Raw genomic sequence first — 20448 nt, 5'->3', positions numbered from 1 at the left:
TTCTAACCCGACGAAATCCAGTACCGCAAACATAGGATAGCTGCTGACTTTGCGAATGTTTTGGTGATATCGACAGTCGGTCGTGGAGACTAGGTACCTGCCCAGGCACACAGCAATTACATCTGCAAGTGGTGATTGTCCCTTTTAATAGCATGAGAACCTGCAATGTAATTATAATGCCCATGTAGAATCAACAAGCATGACATTGGTCAAAGAGCCATTCACAAGTTGGACGTTTCCATGAGTCCAGCATTTGTTCGTGTCTGCCTCGATCCGACCAAGTGCTTGCCGTGCTATGACACGGCCCCACACCCCACCTCGGGCGGCATCACCGCCGCTCTCCAACGCTCCAGCATCCCGTCAACACCTCCAATACCCCATGCTTATCAAAACAATAACCCAAGCCTATACGAGATCCAATCTATCCCACCCAAGATGGTACGTCCCCCTTCCCCTAGTAACCAACATCGACTAACCTCCCATAGAACAAAGACTCGTGCTTCACCTTCATCCACATGCAACGTCCCCGCGACGCAGACCTCTTTGAGGACTTTTGCAAGGACAAGCTCCCCGACGACGAGATCTACGTCCCCCCCGCCCACCAGCCCATCAACCCCGAGGATGAAGACGACGTTGTGCCCGACCAGCACGCCGCCTTTGGCATCCAGCGGGCCACGCAAAAGTCAAAGGAGCCGGCCTGGAAGGATCTGGGACTCGCGCAGCTGATGAACAAGGGACCTGGGGCTGGGAGTAGTGCTAAGCCCAAGGGGAGTCGTTCGCTGCCGAGGTGAAAGGTTGTCATGTTGAGGGTTCTTTAAGCAAGGCGTTAGGAGGATTGTTTACAAGACACGTATATGGGTGTGAAGCGGCTGTTCAACACTTAAATAGACACGGCATGATATTGCCAGATAATAACGAGACATGCGTCCCTTCTAATATCCCATTCCAAACTCCAAACTCCAACACCCACCCATCGACCGAAAATTCCACCTAGCTCTTACCCAGGAATCCCTCCCTCTCCAGCACCTCGGATCGAAACTTGACCAAAAACACCGTCTTGCCAGGCCACATCTCGCCCTCGGCAACCGTATGCGCCGTGACCCTCGCGGGGAAATCTGCCCCGTCGCACACGCCCTCCACGACGCCGGCGACGAACGCGGCGCAGTTGAGCTGGCTCATCTCCTTGGGTACGCTGATGTACTGGTTCACCAGCGGCTCGTTGTCGATGATCATGTACTCGTCGGGCGTCTCGGGGTTGGCCGACTTTTCGAGACGGTCCGCCTGTCGGTTGAAGAGGTGCTGCCATACGTTTTGCTTGATGAAGTGGAGGAGCGCGATGACGTTCAGAGGGCGGAGCTGTGTGCGTGCTGGCTCGCGGAAGAGGAGGAGGTCGAGGAGTTTTAGGCCGATCGAGTGGCCTTGCAAGTTGAGGCTATAGCACCATCCATTAGCTGTCGTCTCGAGCTCGTTCAGATCGTCTGGCCTACCGCTGCTCTAGCTCCTGAATACCCTTGACGCGCCGCTGCGCATACGTAACCATCTCCCCAAACAAATACGCAAAGCTCGCCTGGCTAAGCTCAGCCGTCTTGGAGCGGTTCAGCGGCCGATGGTAGATGGTCTTTCCATTGCTGGGGTATCGCAGGCCGGGCTCCTTGCCGCCGCCGGGGGTGGCGTTTGGCGCGCCGGAGCCAGATTGGAGGTTGCTCATGATGGGAAGCGTCGACTTGGCATGCTGCGGGCTGCTGGTAGCCCCGTGATGCGCTTGGATTTAAGGGTCGCGGTATTGGTTTGGGAGGGTGCGTCGCATGTGTAAACGTGGGCTTGGGGGATGGGACGGTGAGATGATGGGGTGGGGTGTGGAGCTGCCTCACCGAGGTTGACCGAGAGCTCTCACCTTGGATATGGCAAACGAACTGAACATAGAGGCGAGGGAGGCAGATATAGGAGCAACCAAATTTAGATAGTAAACGAATGATGGATTTCATATAAACTAGTCAATCTTTTTACTTTTGGATGTCTAAATACATCACCATTAAAAAAAAGCATGCAACACACACTCCTAACCTCTCATCTACCTAGGTACTCCATTTTTTGTTTCTCTTCACACCTCTCTCAAGATGCCTTTTTCACTCTTTCTCACTGAACAGTAGCAACCTTGGACTTGGCCTCCTTCTGCTTCACAGTAGCCTCGATCCATCCAGCTGCATCCTCCAGAGCCTTGTGGGGGCTCTTCTTCCGCTTGAGGAGGAACCCCTGGATCTCGGCTGGTGAGAACATGGCTTCTGGGATGAGCCGGCCGAATTCTTCAGAGATTTTCTTGAGTTCTTCGGGTGGGAGGTCTTCTTCGGTATTTTTGATGTCTGCCGGACCGAGGATGCTTCCATTCTGTACCTTGGTGGTTGTGATGGTAGCTGGCTTGGAAGATGTCTGCTCTTTGAGAGGGAGTACAGGATTAGGTCGAGAAGTCTCGTACATGCGGTAAAACAGCTCAGTAGATTGAACACTCGTCGCATTCTTGAATCCCACCTGCACATCGACACGGCCAGGTCGGATGAGGGCCTCGTCCAGTGACTCAGGCTTGTTGGTGGTCATGATGAGGATACGACCCTCGTGCGAGGCAACGCCGTCGATGGCGTTGAGAAGGCCAGAGAGTGAGATGCTCTCCACGGACAGGATATTATTAGTAGTCCTGCTTGTCGTGCTCTCTTTGTTCTTGCTGCCCTTCTTCTTCTTATTCTTTTTGCGTCTCTTGCGGTCTTCCTCGGAGCTGGAGGAGTCACTGTCGGTTGTGTCGTCCTTGGGCTTCTTGGCCTTCTTTTCCTTGGTCGTCTTTTCCTTCTTTGTCTTTTCGTCACTCTTGGCTCCGGTCTCCTTTTCGCTCTTCTTTTCTTCATCTTCATCTTTATCATCATCAGCCGGTCGACGCAGACCAGCCGTGTCAATGTCCTCGAGAAGAACAATGCACCGACGAGGAAGCCTCGTGAACAAAACAGCCAGATCCTCCTCACCGATGGTAGGGTCCTGCAAGCTGATGACATAAATGTCGATACCAAAAACGCCAGCCAGCGCAAAGGAGAAGCTGGTCTTTCCCGTGCCCGGAGGGCCGTGGAAGAGGTAACCCCGGCGGAGAGGAATACCGCGAGACGCGTACCACCTAGGAGTCGCAGGGTGCAGGTATTCGTTGATGTCTCTCAGGATGTCGTGCTTCTCCTCCTTCTCGAGGACCACGGTGCGCATCGGGCGGATGGGCCGTCTTGCGACCTGCTGCCACATACTCCAGGCGTCGCGACGACTCTCCTTGTTCCTAGGCCGGTAGATTGTCGTCTTCTGCCGAGTGTCGAGGAAGTAGGCCGTCTTGGCGTCTGCTAGAAGCTGCTTGATGGGGTCTGTACTTGTGTTAATGGTGGCTATGGCGATAGGGGTTGGGATACTCACTAATCGATCGGCCAAAGCAAGAAATCTTGAGCTCCTCGACATCCTTCTGACTGACCCAGGAGTTGCTACTCTGCAAGGACTCCCTTCTTCGGTTGACCTTAAAGTAGGTCCCGCTGTGCCAGAACCCAGTGGTTCCCATAGCCGGGACATAGCGAGGGCTCTGTAACTAGTCAACACTCTACTCAACAACTTAACCTAGAAACTCACGCATCGAGCTGCCTGACTAGCAAAGTTGAGATACTTTGGGGAATCCTCCTCATCATCAACACTCGTCGTCGCCAGAAACTTTGCCGAATCCTCCTCCTCATCCCACGCGCTCTTGAAGACAGTCTGCGCCGTTAGGTGTCGGTTCGTCGCAATGTCCTGCTGCTCAGACAGAAACTGCATCAGGTTCGTGTACATCTGATCAGTCTCGCTGACGCAGATGGTGCACCGAAAGTACAGGCTGATGAAGTAGTCCACCAAGGCGTATACCTGGTCGAACAGCTTGGACAGACCCCAGAGACAGCCCAGGAACGTCAGGAGTATGGATGGATCGAGACCCAGCTGAGCTCCGATGAAGCGGTAGACGAAGAGGAATAGCTGGAGTAGCGGCGAGGCTTGGCCGGCAGACACGAGAAAAGTGTCCATGATGCCGGATGGGAACCCCGCCGAGGAGTTGAAGGGCAGAGAGGTCGAGTTCATGCCCTGTAGAAAAGGAGGTAGTCCCAGTTTCTCCATCATGGACATTGATGCCATAGCGAATGTTGTTGCAAGAAGTATGTCTTTCTGTCTAGTCCCAGAGTTTTTGAAGAGAGGACGAGTGTTAACCCAGCTCTCTAGCCAAGCGCCAAAGACAAGAGAGAACTTCTGCACCAGTCACCGTCACACAGCCTTTCCAAACCCCTCCCCTCTCTCTTCTTATAACCAGATGACCGGCGGCTAAGTAGGTGGGTGACGAGACTGCAGCAGCAGCAGCAGCCCCTTCACCAAAAGGAACAACGCAGTGAACGGACAAGGGTGTGTGTTAGGCTGCAGTGAGGCGTGAAAACGGCCCCCAAACTTGCCTACTCTTCACGGGTACTGCAGGTTGATATTGGACAAAGATAACACAGCAAAAGCAGTAAACAACCCCCAGTCTTTTTTTTAAAGTCACGCAGTCTTTTTTGTTTTCGTGAAGCTGCATCACGGGCGAACAAAGGCTAGAGCAAAGCGCCGTGCTTTGTGTAACCACCAATGCATTTTAGCCTTGGCGATGCTCGTCCACGTTGGAGCCAACGGTTGGGAGGAGTGGTTTGTCCCATCTTTGCATCGAGCCAATGATGGTATGGGATGAGAAACACGGGAGTAGAGCCTCGAACCAAGAGACGGGAAGAAGCGGAGCTGAACCCCGGGGAGCAAACTCGATGTGTGTGTCTCTCTTGTTGGTGGGAGCTTGAAAATGCAAGTGTGTGCCAGAGGTAGGCTGCGAATCCAGGCAGACAAACTTGTCATGTCAAGCACTCACTTCCGAAAGGCGTAAGGGTTGATTCCTTGTCTAATCCACAAAGGGACACATTCATCAACGCCAAAAACTGAGTTGTCAAACCTCTTCCCTTCTTCCCCGCTTCATGGAGCCGTGAATGTGCACATAATGCACATCCTTTCCCAAAAGCGAACACGAAGAAGAGTCAGATGATGGATGACCCTGCATAGCTCGCTCAGCCTTACGCTGTGCATGAACGGATCTGAAAAGAAAAAAAGAAAGGAAAAAGAGGGGTGAAGGTTGTGTGTCTGCCTAACATATCCCTTCGGTGTTGCGGGTTGCCTCTCGTCTAAGCTGTCATGTCCGCTTTCGGAAATACACAAATGTTGTTGATCAAACAGCAGGGGTTCCCTTTGTATCATGTCCATCTCATCCATCCGGTGACACTGGGAGACAAACCATGTGAGCGTTGTCGTTGAGCATCGTCGCTGTCTTCTCCATCCTATGCCACGACAGCAGGCTGCTCCGCGATACTCTCAAGCCCAGTCTCAGCCAGCTTCTCAGCGACCCCATCAACATCACCCCCAAACTTGACGCCCTTGACGCTCACGTCGGTCCCGCCGGCGAGGTAGTCCTCCGACTCACCCACCTCCTTGCCGGCCGCCTCCCACCGGCGGAACCTCTCCTCGCGGCGCTGCTTGCACATCTCATTCAGAGCCGGCCAGTACGTGGCGTGGTCGTACTCAAAGTCCATGTCGCCGCCCCAGTCCAGGCTCCAGAGCTGCTCCGGGGGCACGTACTGCTTCATGTCCTCGTTGAACTTGAGCTTCTCCCTGGTCACGGGGTCGATGAAGGGCGTGATGATCTTGAAGAAGCCCCAGACGATCCACGGCACTAACGCAGGTGTCAGCATTGAAGCCTAGTTTAAGTTGCAGAGTAAAAGTGTCACGTTACCATTGATGATGAGGGCCTTGCCCAGACGCTCCGGGTAGTGGTTCTGCAGAATGTGCAGCACCTCGCGGGCCGTCGACACGGGCACGCTCGTGTTCTTGCGCTCCTTGCTGGGCTTGAAGTTGATCATGAGGCTCAGCATTTCAACTCCAGGAGGCATCAGGTCGGTGACGCGCTCCACCATGTAGAACAGGTGGTGCAGCTGTCGGGGGCTGGTGTCCGTGTTCTGCCTCGCCGGGTTGAGGTACTGGCACGGCCGGCCCTGCCGGTCGAACCCGACAATCATCTGCTTGCCCGTCTCCTGCTCCGGGGAGATGTAGTCGGGCGTGAAGTCGTCGAGCCCATACTCACGGCGCCAGGCGAGCGTGGCACGGAGCCGCTTGGCCGAGTCGTCGACCGACCACTTTGTCGCCCGGAGGTACCGCAAAAGACACTCACGCGTCAGCCAAGCCCTCTCACGGTCAGTGATGGGACCAGACTTGTCCTCCTTGTCGGCCTGCTTCTCGCATTGGATCTCGGTGATGCCCCTAGCGTGCTCAAGAAGCGTCTCGTACTTTGTCTTTTGCTCATCCGTCAGCTCGGGTCTCGGGGCCGGCTTGCTGTCCGCAGTCGGAGCAGCAATGGGCGTCTTTCGCGGAGCCGCCGTGTTTTCAGTTGAGCTCGCCATTGTTGAGTCTGCCGTTGAAGAGACGGACTGTGAAAAGTGTTGTATGGGAGGTATGAAGCAGAGGTTCCGCTCTTCTCACCGCTCACACTGCGTGGCGGATTGACGCTTGTTGAGAGATTAGGCCGATGCACAAGATGATGACCTACACCTTCTCCCACAATTGATAAGCCCTGTGAGAGTCTCAATTCAAAGTATCACCAGATCAGTCACCGTAGAGAGAATATAAAGAACAAACAAAACAAGACGGTCAGCAAAAACCTCCAACAATCTCAATCTTCTCGCAAGCCATTTCGCTTTATCTAAGCCAGGCTTGGCGACGGACTCAACAACGAGCCGCAACCCGTCTCCGCCAATCATGTCGCGTCCCCACGATGCAATAGGCGCCGGTCCGGGCTCCGAGAGATGCGTCCTCCAGGGGTCTTACAGGGCTTCTCTCAGGGGACTGCGGCCCCGGGTCGACGCCTTCCGGCTGACACCATTTCGTCTGGTCTCACTCTGGGGCTGCGGCATCCAAGCATTTTGTGATTTTGTTCACGGTGTGATACGAAGGAGTGCATAGGAAGAAGACCAATTGTTTAATTGATAGAGCATTGAACTCCAAGAGGACATTGCCTTGTCGTGAAACATTGCACCTAGACGGGCGGGATTATGCACGTCATTATTTCCCCGATGCTACCCTGCACTCAGGTACTGATCACCATGGACTTCATTCTTCGGGGTTCCCAACGCTATTGTTCGTAATAGTCAGCTGAGAAAGGAGTATGGGTTTCCTCGTCAATTCATTAAGAGAATAAATATCCCGAGACATCACGAGAGGATCCTTGTTATCAGGGACAACGCCCAGAATAAGGGATTGAATAGTATTTTAAACTGTTATCCACCCACATCCTTCACACGATACACCCAAATCATCGCTCAACCTGGCATCGCCTTGTATTTATTTTCCTACCCTTTTCTTGTCCATTCCGCAGCTTGCCCCCCATTCGCTTCCCTCCTTCTGCTGCTTGGGTGACCAATCGTCTAATCGTCGTAAATGTCCACAACTCCCCTCATCTCTTGAGTCCATCTGAATGTCTAGAATAGGTAGGTTGAATAATCAACATAAGAAAAAGAAAAACGGGTAAAAACGAGTCTATGACCTGCTCCTCGCGCCCCGGATCTTGGTACGAACATCATATCCCTTCCAACAAATGTCACCCCCTTTCCTTGGGAACGAACCTCGTCTTGACGCCGGTAAAAAGATCAATCCAAACCAGGATACTCGGTCATACTCCCCGTCGTTGGCGGCCATTCGTGCCCCCTTGAAGGTCAGTCAAGCGGATGCTGGCATCTTCGGCTTGCTGTTGTGGTTGTTGAATGCACTTTTAGTTTCGACTTGGGCTGCGGTTGTCTCGTCTCGCAGACTTTTCCTTAACTAGCCTCTTGCTCGTTTCTTCGTCGAAGCCGCATGTGTCCCTTAGATAGAGAAGCCTGCCATTGTTAGCTGTGGTACTGCACCATCTCATTTGCATCAACTCACTTGTCTTGGGACGTTTCTTTCTGCCGCATGTCCTCAAATCCTTGCTGGCTTTCCATCCACGCCTTCGCTCGGCGTCTCGCGTCCACCTTCTTAACCCAGAGGTTGAAGCTCCCCGTCACAGGACGGTGATCACTCACTCTGACTTCATGTCGTCGGTAGTCAAGTTGCTCCACTCGTCCTCGTCCCCGGTATAGAAGCCGATCGCACCAGGCGGGACTTCGTCTCTTTTCGCTTGTATCGTAGTTGTCTGTGCCCACATCGTACTTGTATGTTGGCGCAAATGTGATGGGCATCTCGTCAAAGGCTCGCAGCTTGAAAGCTGGGTTGCGGCGACGAGCCACCAAGAGCTGATCGCGTTCAAGGAGCTTGCCCAAGTTATTCTGCTTCACTGCCGTAACAACCGTGTCCCGAGACATGGTATCGATACGGTAGTTGAGATCACCGTTGAGAATGCACAGCTCGTGATCCAAAATGAGACTGCCGTCTCCTCCACCGACAAAATTGTCAACTCGAGTTGCCGAGTCTCGTTCACTCGGGAACAAGCTCGCCTCAAGAATGGCTGCAATATCGTTGTGGCGAGCGTTGGCTTGTGACTGTCCAGCGGCCAAATGGCAGTTGACAAGGCAAATCGATGTGTCGTCGACTCGGAATCGTACCGTTACACAGCCCTTGTTGCCGTGCAAGCCACCCATTCCCCGCTTCACCTCGGCAGCATGGAGACCTCGAATCCTGTCTCGAATGGAAGACTTGACAAAGATGCAGGTAAACAATCCAACCATGGGAGCAGTATGAAGCAAATGGTACAGATCGTCCGCCGGCATATAGTCATCAAGGGTCTTGAGCAAGAAATCTCTCCAGTCTCGGTACTGATGGCTCATTCGTTCTTGATCTGTCCCGGCTTCCTTCTTCTTGGGCTTGAGGAATCGTTTGGCGGTCAACTTCTTGTCCTCCAAATCCACCAGCTCCTGGAAACCAAACACGAGGATTTCTGGAGAGCCGCTGGATTGAACGAGGTCCTGGAAGAAGGTTGCATCGCCATCGGAATATCGGAGACTGGATGGTGTAGAAGCGCCGGCATTCCAAGTCAGGAAGAGAGCCTTGATCTCGTCAAAGTCGCAATACTGGGTGTCCTTGGACTTCATCGAATCCTCTAGGAAGTCGTCCTCAAGTAGACCATCCCACGCCCTGATCTTGTTATCAGCGCCCAGGGAGACGATCTGCTGGCGGTCCAAAAAGTATGAGCTCGAAGGGTCAGCAATCATCTTCACAATCGGGTTGTCGTGTCCCTGCCATTCCTTCAGAACCACCCACGGCGCCTCCTCAACATCATAGACACAGATCTTGCCTGTGTTGTAGGCTGCCCAGATGTAACTGCCCGCGTTCGCTAGGGCATTAATCTTCCAGGTGCTGACATTCAGCATTCCCAGGCATGTGTAATCGGTAGTCGAGTATATCGTCACTTTGCCATCGACATGGCCGAAGAAGACCTTGTCTGGCTGTGACTTCACAAGGGTTCCTGAGGTCACTTCACCAGCGCTGTCTGCTACCAGTGGCCGGACGAGGACCTGGAACTGAGATCGGCCATCCACCGTCGGCGCAAAAATACGGATCTCTTTGCCCGTAGCATGCCAGAGCTCATCCCCAACGACCATGGAGTAGGTGTGTCCCTTGGGAACCTTGTAGCTCTGCGTTGGGCTTCCTGTGAGGTTGGCAACGGCAGTCTCGTCAGGCCCCCATACGAGCAGCGTGCCAAACTCATCCAGGGTCCAGATCTCGTTGAAACGCCGGTAAATTCGAGTGACTTCGCATCGGCCATGAACATTTGGCTTTCCCGGTGTAATAGCATGCGTGGCAACCTCAACTTCCATGAGGTCACCAGTGTTAGTACCAATCCAGATGCGCTTACCCTCCTCTCGAGGGTCAGCAGCTGGCTTGAAGGCCACTGCAGTAGCTCTGATACCCTCCGTATGGGACAGGCTCATGATCAGCTCGCCATCCAAGAGGTTCCATACTCTCGTCATGTGCCCACTTGCGCAGATGAATTCACCACACACATCAAAGTTCCTCGCATCGTACTTGGTCTGAATCTCGTAAGATCCATGCTTGATGAATGGTGGTCGGCGATTGGTGTTGGACGCATCGGGATATGCTGTGACATGGTGGATGGGGTCGGCTTTTGGCGCAATCTTGGCAGGGGCAACAACGGCTGACTGAATTGGCTTTGGAGGCGCAACAGCTGCGATCGGGGGCGCCGCCGCAGTCACCGGAGCAATTCGAAACTCTGCGGGCGCTCGGTCGGAGGTTCTGTCGATCGTCATAGATCTACCATGGCCTCGTGTGGGGGGAGCTAGCTGTTGCTGAGGCTGTTGCTGCGTCGTTGGTGTCGAGACGACGCGCTTTGGAGGTGTAGAAGGGATATTCTCCAATGGCTGAATTGCTGTAGATACAGCTGGACGTGGAGGTCGCGGTGGGGGTTTCATGGTATTGTTGTTAAGAGTAGGAGGTCGTGGTGGAATTTCAAAGGTCCCAGGCCTCGCTGGTAGTGCAGGACGAACCTCACCTGTTGGTTGAGGAGTGATACTTTTTGAGAACCCATTGACTTCCTGCTCACGATCCTTCCGCATGTTGGCAACCGAGTGATGAACCGGTGGAGGATCAAATCCAACAATAACGGACCGAGGCCTACTAGGCAGCTCGATCTGAGACTGTGGTCTTGGTCGCGTGGGCAGCTTTGGAGGGGTTCCATCGCCAGATGCTACGCTGCTCGGCGGACTGTTGAACGGCGAGGTTTCCTGAGAGATGTCGCCCTTTCGAGGTCCCGGGGGTCCTGGGGCCGCTGTCAACTTCGGTGCAGGTATCAGAGCCTTTTCGTTGCGAGGAGCCGGAGGAGGAGGTGCAGTCTTAATAGTATCACTCCGCCTTAGCTCGCCTGAGCGCCTTGGAGGAGGTGGCGAGGGAGGCCTTGAACCGGCAGGGCGTGGTGATTTGGGTCCGCTAATAGATGGCGAAGGTGTATGTGATCGGCTTGGGATTTTAAAGCCTCGAGATGAACCACTAGGAGTGGAAGGTGTTGCAATAGTATCGGGGTTGAGGAACGGAGGTTGGTCCCCCACTGCAAGAGTCGACAGCCGGCCCTTTGGCGGTGATTGAGGCGGGAGAACCGTAACAGCGGGAGGCGGCGGCGGTGCTACTGTCTGCTGAAGCTGTATCGAATGTGGTTTCGCGGCTGGGACTGGTCGTGCGGACATCTGAGACGGCGGGGGAGGGGCATCATGGCTGATGGCCAGTGCAGCAGGCCTGGGCCGCTCTTTCGGCCTGGCAGGGACTACGGGGGTCGAAGGGACGGCCGGCGCTGGCGCTGCAGCGTCTTGGCCCGGCTTGAAATCTCGGAGGCGATTCGGCTTAGGGGCCGGAGAGATGGGCCGTGAAGGAGTCGGGGCGGGGGCTGTGACATCGGCGGGTTTGCTGACGGTGTTTGTCGAGGTCATGTTCTCGAACCGTGCCCGCAGAGAGGATACGGGTTTCTGTAGACCTGTTAGCGAACGACGCTCCCCCAGGGGAAGGGAATACCTCGTACAATCGACGAGCCATCGGGCCCTTCTCCGTTGGTAGGCTCCATTTTGCTGGAGTATATGCTTCTTTCTCGACGGCGGGGGCCGAGGGCGACTCTACCCGCTACACCCACGCCCAGCAGTCTCGATCATCAAGGCATTAACGCCAGGGCGTCGAGTTGTAGGTTGGAGCCAGACGGTCTGGCGCGCGAGCTGGCGACGAAGCGGGAGGGTGATCAATCGAGGTCGCGGCACGAAGGGTCGTGCCTGAAGAAGGAAAAGATGTTTTGCAGCCGTTAGACGGACAGAGCTCTCAAAGGTCGGCGCTGGGTAGTGATGAAGAACGGTTGGGGATCGATGGAGCGGCTGGGCGGTGGTCGTGACAGGGGCTTTAGCATAATGTTGACAGGCCTGAGTGGTTCGGGGCGTAGGCCAGAAGCGAGAGAAAGAGAGGCCGCGAGCACAGGGACGCTCAGGAGAAGTGTCTTGTTTTTTCTACGAGGTCCCCTATTCTACTCGTGGCCTTGATGTCGATCGTGCTGCAACTTGTCTTGCGTGGCTCTCACAATTTCGAGCCGCCGGTGCGGCTAGCTGAGCCACCCTTATGTCATAAAGCGTGCCTGTACAACACAACCCCTGGGCTGTTTGGCTTTTAGCGCGTGACGGTACGTACAAACAGACTTGCAGAGGAAAAGCCACGGTCTCAACAAAGGCAATTTATTAAGCTGGCTGCCTGCAGATGGTGATGTAAATATGCTTTACCACGGCAGCTTTTTTGACGCTTTTCATCGTTTCATAATTCAAACACTTCGAAACGCGAACGGGAGAAGCCATCATGCAGATTCAGTTACCGGGGGCAGGTCATCTCCACCACTCTCTAGGGGCGCCACAGCGGGGGAGGGCATCTGAGGAGCTAAAATTGGGTGTCTGATGCCCCCATTAACCCTTGCAACAGCCTGTAACGGGGTTTCGTCTTTGCTCAGTGTCGGGTGACATGCTCGACGGTAGTTTGTGGTTGACGCGGCGCCTGGACAAGAGCTGTTCTAGCGTGCCTCAGCTCAGGCGTTGGGCTTGTGCCGTGCCGTGCCCATGGGACTCGGTTGCTGGCGTTGGCACGAGTTTCTTATCTTATCGGCGGACCCGCTCCCCGTGACGGAGCTCTCTTTGGGTACGTACTGTAGATGCCGACCGCCGACCGGGCCTGGACCTTGAAGGAACGTTTCCGTTTATCTTGTCAGGTCATCCCACTTACACCTTGACAAAAAACCTGCCTCTTGAATCCTACATTCCAGACTCGCCTTGTACGCTACCAAAAATTTGTCTGCCGCATAGAATTGGCCATTGTCTGTCAAGATGAACACTGTGAGTTGTCCTGGATGCTGCTATATTTGCGCCGCCATTGCTGACTGTTGCGCAGGTTAAATCGTTCTGGTTCGTCCCTCTACAACTTCGCCTCCGACTTGTCCCAATTTGAAGCTGACCAAATCTCTCACCCTCTAGGTTGGGCTGGGGCTCCCTCTGCGTCGGTACGAAGACATTCCTCCCCGCTTACTGTATCACGGGCTCGAATTGACTGGAAATAGCTGGAGGTGGTGCCTACTTCTTCGCCAAGAGGCAGATCAACGCCGACCGTCAGGCCAAGCTCGAGGCGCACCGCAAGAAGAAGCAGATGATTGAGTCGCTCGAGTACGATCAGGGCAACGGAAGCCCTGCGCGCACCGACAGCGCCGGCTCCCCGAGCCAAGAAGCGAGCAGCGACCCGGCGCCCACGAGACACGCGCCCGAGACGGAGGCGCAACGGGTGGGAGAGAAGAGCAAATATGAGAGTTCTACGGTATACCGGAGTCCAAAGGGGGATCGATTTTCTTAGGACCGGTAGCGGAGAGGCGGATTTCACATGGACAGCAAAGGGCTCGTGATCAGAGCCGTGTACAACAACTACCCAACGCATCGTCATGACTTGATACTAGGATATAGGAAGTGAAGGGAAAAATCCAGACTGCTTTAGCTACTCTACTCATACAGAGTCTCAATGGGCTACTTGAGGGCAGAATATTTTTACTTGCTCAACTGCGCGCGTTTGCATTCGGGGATGGGGATGGGGATGAGCTGAATGCAACACAATACGGCGAAGGCCGGTTGGAGTGGAGCCCTGAACCCGGTCGCCGACCTCGCTTGCTGCTTTGCTACGGGAAGAATCGCTCTCTTGTGAGACTAATGGATTGGTGTCTGTATTGCATTGGGTTAAGGAGGAATTGACCTGTCAACTCGGTTAAGGGTCCATGAAAGCATCTCCGATGTGAATATCTGCCGGTGCTCTCAATCAGCGTCATACAACGCCCTGCGCATTGAGCGCGGCTCATGCCGGTACGTCACCCACGTGCCGATTGCCCCGGGGATTACCCGGCGGCTTGCTCAGCCAAGTTAGAGGCTCCAGCTCTAACTCCACCAGAGCTTCAGCAACACCACGACCTTGTTCTTGCTTATACATAGTGATTTCCTCCTCTTTATCTTTTCCAGAGAGGAATCCTCGACGAGCTCCGCCATGGCGACTCCAGAGTTGGTCATAGCAAAGGCCACACTCTCCGCCACGCTCTTCCGCGCCGACCCAACCTCCCTGAGCCGTCCCGTAGTCGACGCCTTCTTCCCGCTGCTCACCAACGCCCTCTCCCAGTGCTCGCGCCCCAACGTCCAGGTCTGCTCCATCGCTTGCTAAAAAACAAGCCTCCCTCCGTTTTTCCCTGGCAGAAGCACTAAATTTTTCTTTGCTTTCCCGTCAAACAGAAATGCAAAGCTTGGATCGTCGACAACGTTGCGCCCTCGCCCGCGCGCATCGCTGCCCTGGCTAAATACCTAGGCATCCTCTCAAAGAGTTTGCAGGATGACGCCTCGCGTCCCAGTCTCAAGCGGAAGAGACTGCATCTCTTGTATGTCCTAAACGACGTGTTTTACCATGTCATCAAGAGAAAAGGCGATGGCAAGTTTGCGACATTGTGGGATGGCGTCCTTCCCGGTCTTGTCGCAAGCGCCGCAGCCTTTGACAACTGCCCAAAACACAAGGCGAAGCTCGAAAACCTGATTCGATTATGGGAAGAGAAGAAATATTTCGGCGCCGACATCGTCTCGAAACTTAGGGATGCGCTCGCAAGCGGCGTGGCATCCCAACCGACCGAAACCCCCAAATCTCCAATGCGCCCATAAAACTCGCCAAAGACGCGCCTTACACCCTACCCTCCCTTCACGGCGACCCTTCGACGCCGTGGTACGACCTGCCCGCGACGACATGGCTCCCACATTTGACTCCCAACTCAACCAAGCCTATGATCCCAGACCTCATTCGGCCCATTCAGCTAGCTCCTGGTCCCGCAGACAAAGTGCTGGTGGACGCGGTGCAAGGCTTGCTGGGTGAAGTTGAGCGCATGTTCTCTAGGGAACAAAAACTGAACGATGAGCCCGGCGTGGACTTGAATGAGCTGGGAGAACGGGTTCTCTTGGATGAAATCACTGGTGAAATCATTGGTGGAGAGACATACTACGGCTGGTCCCGTCAGTTCTGCGAAAAGATGAAGGAGAGGAGAAGAAAGGGTTCTAGAGGCGGAAACAGAGGCCGCTCGCGCTCGAGGTCGAGCAGCTACTTTCGAGGGCGTTCGCGAAGCTCATCGCGCCATGCGCACAAACGTCGACGACTCTCACGAGACTCGAGAGGCCGTAGTCTCTCCCGCAGCCGGAGTCCGAGTCAACCCCGGGGAAGCAGATCATACAGCCGAGGTCGTGACGGAAGTAGAAGTCGACGTCGCAGTCCCAGCTACACCCCTAGCAGGAGTCCAAACCCCGATAGACGGCACGACCGTTCTAGGGGACATCGCTCGTACAGCAGATCTCGGTCTCCCGAACGCTCACCTCGACGTCATGACCGGGAGTTTCATGACCGTTCGAACCGCCCTCCTCCACCTCCGCCACCGCAACTCCCGCCTAACTTTCCTCCAATTCCTCCACCGGGAGATTTCCCTGTTCCCCCACCTCCCCCGGCTGGATATCAAGGCCCCTGGCCACCGCCACCGCCTCCTCCGCATATGGCCGGAGGTCCCCAGGGCTGGTTCCCAAATCCTCAAATGATGCCTCAGATGATGGGTGGATGGGGTGTCCCTCCGCCTCCGCAGCCACCACCTCACCACGGGTACCAAGGAGGACGAGGGAACGGTGGGTTCCGTGGGAGGGGAAGAGGTGGGTATGATAGGGGGAGAGGAGGTTGGTGATGAAGATGGACAATGAACAAGACATTCAGGAGTCACAAAGTGTAGTCACTTAAACAACTATTCTGGACTTAAACAGATATAATAGTCACTCAATTCTGTTGAATCCTGTACATGACATGCAACACAGTCCCCTCGCAATCAGCCCTTTCTCTCTACCCCGGTAATGACTTTTTTTCGGTCTTGCTCATTCATCGTCTACATCAAAAGCCAACGAAAGCTGTCCCCCTTGGTCTCCTCCCCCCTTTCCACAACAGAAAAGCACACATACATACACAAGCACTCGAACAAGACTAGTCAGGCAAAAAGTAACTCTTCGTAGCTCCTCCATACGCCTGGGCCTCCCGAGTTCGCATGAGAGGAGCGAGAAACCGACCAAAAAAGAAGATGGAATAGAAGAAGTAAGAGTGAAGAAGAAAGAAGAGCACCAAAAAGAAAACAACAATCGTCAAAAAAAGAGTTACACGAGAAGCTTATACGTCCACTTTTTGTGCGCTCGGTTCCCCGCCGTTTGTGTCATCTCTCCCGCCTGTTCCAATAAACAGTATCAAAGGGTCAACGTTCTCAGCTCGCAAAACGAAACGAGGCAGACGAGAGGAGGAAACTCAGTGGCATTGTAATATCGACTGCACAGTTTCCCTCCCCATGGGTAGCCTCCCATGGTCTAGTTGAGGTGAAAACCAAGAATGACAGGTCGAAAGGCCAGTGGCATGATGTAGAGGCGACGATAAACACCCTGCCTGACCCAGGCCAACCCAGAAAGCGACTGTATGCCGAAGACGCATCATCTCAAGCCCATTATTGAACCGCGGAAACCCAAGACCTTCTTGTCATCACCGCCGCCGCAGAACCCTGACTATGCAGCAAGGACCGTCGTCCCATTCGCTATACTCCCCCATGCTTCGAAAGGACACCGGATCGTCGTCTTAATTATCGACTCCGGGTAGATCCCACAGAATTCTGGCGCTCGTGGAGACTGGGTCGGCGACCGCTGGCTGAACCGTCTTGCAACTTAAGCGAATCGAGGCGCTTCTGGTTATCCTCGGTGACAGGGTCAACCTCATCGACGCGCGACATCGGTGTGACGTGGTTTCGTGCTGGCGGAGCGTCGGGGGTTCCGTTGCTTTCCCTTTGCTGGTTCGCCTTCTCGCTCAGAGCAGCCCATTTACGCTCCCGCAGAGCTTCCCGTGCCGCGGCACTGTTCTGCTGCTCAGTGTACTCGTGCGAGCAGTCGTCAAACAGCTGTGGGTTAATCTCCATAAAGAGCTTCATGGCATTGTAGACCATGCCATGGATCGTCCTGTCATGCCATTAGAACACCTCGTTCGACCAGCTCAAAGTCAAAACATACCTGTTCCAGTGTCCCTTGGAGTTCTCATACAGGGGCGCAAACATAATGGGAAGAATAATCTCCACATTGTCACTGACAAGGTTGCAGAAATATTCGTTGTTCCAGAAGTACAACGCACGTTCGGCAACCTGGAAATGGGGGCTGGCCACCGACTTGGCCAGTTGATGGAACAGAGGCTCCTGGACCTTGGCGAACTCGGCAGGATCCATCACCTCAAAGATGTCCTCAACCTCGTTGAGGAACATGACTTCCTTGGTGCTGTTAACCTTGGGCCAGTAGCGAAGCAAGCCAAGCACCACCTGCGAAAGTTAGCATATAGGGGTCGTGAGTATATCTAGACAACTTACATCTTCTGTGAGCGAGGCATCCTTCTCCAAGAATTGCACAATACAGTAGGCAAGCTGAGGGTGGTACATGCTGAGACTCTTGGGCTTGTGCAAGGGCAGCAGCACCCGTGTCAGGAAGATCTTGTGCTCTTCCTTCAGTGGGAGAGCGAATCCGTTGATGATGGAACCAAGAATCTCGAGCAGCTCGGCAATACCATTGAAGCGTTCGGTTTCGTAAGTGAACTGGAAGAAGACGTTGTTGATGGATCGTCGAATGAAGGAGCGCAGGTTGAGGAATTTTCCATAAATGCGATGGAGGGTCGTCTTCAAAAAGTCTCGTTCACGAGGATCCTCAGAGTCAAACAGCTCCAGAAGCTGCAGAACGAAGCTGTGGTCGATATAGGCCTTGGCAATGTTGGTGTTGAAATCCTGGCTCTCAATGAAGCGCAGGAAAAACTCATAAACAACCTGGATATGTGGCCAGGCAACCTCGAGAACGGGCTCATCCTCCTCTGGATCAAAGGCCTCGCCCTGAGGGTTCATGGGGGGCGGGATTGGGCGGAACAGGTTCTTGGCAAACATGTCGACGACCTTGGGATACATGGGCTCGGTGATGACTTGTCGGTTGTTAGCGACATAGTCGAGCAGCTCGTGCAGAGCAAGCCTCTTGATCTCCTTGGACTTCATGTCTCCACTCGCATCGTTGAAGTCGAAAATGACGTTGCACTGGTCAATCTTTTGCATAAAGAGCTCCTGTCGTCGGTTGGGTGGGACTTCATGAAAGCCGGGCAACTTCTCGAGCTCGCGGTGGGCGGAAATGTCGAATCGTGACGAGTGCTGCCTTTTCGGGGTCCGAAGTCCCTCGGGAATCGCATCCCGGTTATCTATTCCGCGATGGATCAGGAGCGACTTCTGGCCAGCTTTGGGGGGAGCAAGGTCGTGAGGCATCGTCTCGGCGGCTCCTGGGGGAGGGACATGCTGCGCGGATTGGTTGTCAGCTGCAAGGCTCTGCTTCAAGGGCAGGCGAGGGAAGGGGAGAACATACACCAGGCGTCGGGCTGATGATGACAGTCGGAGGCAACCTGGAGTTGGCGTTGCCGCCGTTGGGGCTCGAAGCACCTCCGGAACCAAAACGGTCAGGGGCATTACCGGCCTGAGTGACGTTGGAGAGGTTGGAGGGCTGCGAGGCGCTACCGTGTTCGCTTCCATGGCCAGCATTGTTTTGTGGCAGCGGCTTGTTTCGGGGGTCGTTCAGGGTCGACGTGGAGGATGTGGGCGTCAGGACGGGAGACTGGTTAGAGTCCCGTGATGAGGGAGACGCGGTACCATCCTTAGAATCCTTGTTCTTCTTAGAAGACTTGCTTGAATCTTTCCCACGCGAGAGCTGGAGAGGGGTATGTTAGCGTCAGGGACGGGGACGGCGGGAGGGCAGGGGGCCCGAGGGGTTGAGCCTACAACTCTCTGGCTGAAGCGCTTCATCTTGTCGGACAACAGCGTGTCTTGTGGTGGAGGGGCGGTTTAAGACGCCCGCTGCTCGACTCTATGAGGGCAGTGGGGCACCGGGGCAACGACGTCAGGGGCAAAGCGCTGTCGAAGGAATGACAGCAGCTATGCGGACGACAGGTTCGGTCGATCGAGACGTCGTGGCGATGGGGGGACGGCGAGAAATCGTCGTGGGCGAGCGATCGATCTCAGGTCAGGGTGATGGAGGGAGGAGGGGCCAGCCTGATAAAAGGGTGGTGCCTTCGGGAGCCGGACGAGGGACGTGACGGATGCCGCCAGTGCGAGTGCGAGTGGGAGAGAGAGCTGGGAGTCGAGGCTCGAGTCTCAAGAACCAAGCTGAGAAGGCAGCCAGTTCGACAAGGCGACACGAGGAGATGAATTGCGACGTCTCCTCCCACGCAGGCAGAGGCAGAAGGACGGGGTAGGCACTGAACCAGCCAGGGCTCAGGGTCTTATTGTTGTTGTTGGGACGGGATGGAGATCGATGAATGTCGGGTCTTTGGGCGGCGGTGCAGGCTCCTGGGCGCTGGCGCTGAGGCGCTGGCACTTGCGCAGGAGGGCGGAAACGGGGGGCTTCCAGTTGCTCTCGTTGCTGCTTGCTGCTGCTGCTGATGCTTATGGGTGCTGTGCTGCTGTCCGTCTCAAGGAGGCCAAGAAGAAAAAAAAAGAGGATAGGATTGAAGGTCGTAAGATGAAGGGGAAGGGGTGGGAGGGAGAAGAGGGACGCGGCGTGGTCGATGCTCGCGGCGGCTGCTGAGTCGAGCCTCGTTGTTGTCGTTGCCGGATTGGAAACTTGTCGTCGTCGTCGTTGTTGGGCGCCGGCGGAGAGAGGTAGGTAGGTTGTGCTCTGCCAGTGCCAGGTGCTTTGCGGGGGGAAGCTTGGAGGGAACGCGCTCGATAATTGGAGAGGGAGGTGTGACCTGGGCGCAAGTGCGTATTGGATTGGATGGATTGGACCGCCAGATGTTAGCGTCCAGGCGAGATTGCTATGAGATCACTAACAGCTCGGGAGCTCTCCTTGACACAGGTCGACGCCCTGCTCCCCGGCCTCTCTGTCACTGGCTGCACCTGGACTGGCCTGGGCTGGGATGGGCGCTGGGACGGGCGGTGAAATCAGGCGGCTGCTTCTGCTGCATAGGGCGCATTAGGGGATGTGCCCCTCCTGATGGACCCCAAGGCGCCTGAGGCTGTGCCGCGCATTTGGTCGCTAGCTAGAGGTGCAGGGCAGCGGGTCATCGAAGCCTGGGCTTGAGCGGCTCCATTGGGTCGGGACGCTCCCGTCCAGTCTGTCACAGCATCTTTGATTTGGCTGGCTTGTTTGGATTCCAGCCGTTCTAGTTCTAAACCCTAGGTACAGACAATGAAGTAATCGACCGCTGGAGGAATGTTTGACTGCCCGTAAGGCGTTTTTTAAGATTCTGATGACAGGAGTAACAAGGGAGTCAAGG

At 54.9% G+C, this 20448-nt stretch overlaps 8 protein-coding genes across 8 annotated transcripts; 2 read left to right on the top strand and 6 right to left on the bottom strand.

Moving 5' to 3' along the window:
• Nucleotides 1-435: 435 nt before the first annotated feature.
• MRS44_012225 (uncharacterized protein) lies at nucleotides 436-791 on the top strand (the record flags this gene model as incomplete). Its single annotated transcript, XM_046276203.2, has 2 exons — nucleotides 436-438; nucleotides 486-791. 2 exons carry the CDS (start codon nucleotides 436-438, stop codon nucleotides 789-791), a joined length of 309 nt encoding a protein of 102 aa, XP_046133324.1.
• Nucleotides 792-990: 199 nt separating this feature from the next.
• On the bottom strand, nucleotides 991-1708 carry MRS44_012224 (uncharacterized protein; the record flags this gene model as incomplete). The annotated part of the gene is made up of 2 exons (XM_065618729.1): nucleotides 991-1432; nucleotides 1488-1708. The coding sequence occupies 2 exons, from the start codon at nucleotides 1706-1708 to the stop codon at nucleotides 991-993; spliced, it is 663 nt and encodes a 220-aa protein (XP_065474801.1).
• A 428-nt stretch (nucleotides 1709-2136) lies between these two features.
• On the bottom strand, nucleotides 2137-4155 carry MRS44_012223 (uncharacterized protein; the record flags this gene model as incomplete). The annotated part of the gene is made up of 3 exons (XM_046278528.2): nucleotides 2137-3386; nucleotides 3436-3595; nucleotides 3643-4155. The coding sequence occupies 3 exons, from the start codon at nucleotides 4153-4155 to the stop codon at nucleotides 2137-2139; spliced, it is 1923 nt and encodes a 640-aa protein (XP_046133325.2).
• A 1226-nt stretch (nucleotides 4156-5381) lies between these two features.
• MRS44_012222 (uncharacterized protein) lies at nucleotides 5382-6497 on the bottom strand (the record flags this gene model as incomplete). Its single annotated transcript, XM_046269546.2, has 2 exons — nucleotides 5382-5773; nucleotides 5834-6497. 2 exons carry the CDS (start codon nucleotides 6495-6497, stop codon nucleotides 5382-5384), a joined length of 1056 nt encoding a protein of 351 aa, XP_046133326.1.
• Nucleotides 6498-7861: 1364 nt separating this feature from the next.
• MRS44_012221 (uncharacterized protein) lies at nucleotides 7862-11635 on the bottom strand (the record flags this gene model as incomplete). The annotated part of the gene is made up of 3 exons (XM_065618728.1): nucleotides 7862-7967; nucleotides 8017-11540; nucleotides 11594-11635. 3 exons carry the CDS (start codon nucleotides 11633-11635, stop codon nucleotides 7862-7864), a joined length of 3672 nt encoding a protein of 1223 aa, XP_065474800.1.
• Nucleotides 11636-12920: 1285 nt separating this feature from the next.
• Nucleotides 12921-15683, top strand: MRS44_012220 (uncharacterized protein; the record flags this gene model as incomplete). The annotated part of the gene is made up of 10 exons (XM_065618727.1): nucleotides 12921-12929; nucleotides 12985-12998; nucleotides 13068-13093; nucleotides 13151-13401; nucleotides 13593-13792; nucleotides 13845-13934; nucleotides 14022-14262; nucleotides 14352-14687; nucleotides 14885-15113; nucleotides 15160-15683. 10 exons carry the CDS (start codon nucleotides 12921-12923, stop codon nucleotides 15681-15683), a joined length of 1920 nt encoding a protein of 639 aa, XP_065474799.1.
• Nucleotides 15684-16750: 1067 nt separating this feature from the next.
• On the bottom strand, nucleotides 16751-18976 carry MRS44_012219 (uncharacterized protein; the record flags this gene model as incomplete). Its single annotated transcript, XM_046269548.2, has 5 exons — nucleotides 16751-17120; nucleotides 17172-17470; nucleotides 17519-18475; nucleotides 18543-18881; nucleotides 18953-18976. 5 exons carry the CDS (start codon nucleotides 18974-18976, stop codon nucleotides 16751-16753), a joined length of 1989 nt encoding a protein of 662 aa, XP_046133329.1.
• Nucleotides 18977-19193: 217 nt separating this feature from the next.
• On the bottom strand, nucleotides 19194-20145 carry MRS44_012218 (uncharacterized protein; the record flags this gene model as incomplete). The annotated part of the gene is made up of 2 exons (XM_065618726.1): nucleotides 19194-19920; nucleotides 20069-20145. The coding sequence occupies 2 exons, from the start codon at nucleotides 20143-20145 to the stop codon at nucleotides 19194-19196; spliced, it is 804 nt and encodes a 267-aa protein (XP_065474798.1).
• Between the last annotated feature and the right edge of the window lie 303 nt (nucleotides 20146-20448).

Source organism: Fusarium solani, assembly GCF_023522795.1.
Source record: "Fusarium solani strain SB1 chromosome Unknown bctg00000008, whole genome shotgun sequence".
In the NCBI taxonomy this organism is placed as follows: Eukaryota; Fungi; Ascomycota; class Sordariomycetes; order Hypocreales; family Nectriaceae; genus Fusarium; species Fusarium solani.
Note: the sequence above shows the minus strand (reverse complement) of the source record. Positions and strands in the feature narration are given on the sequence as shown.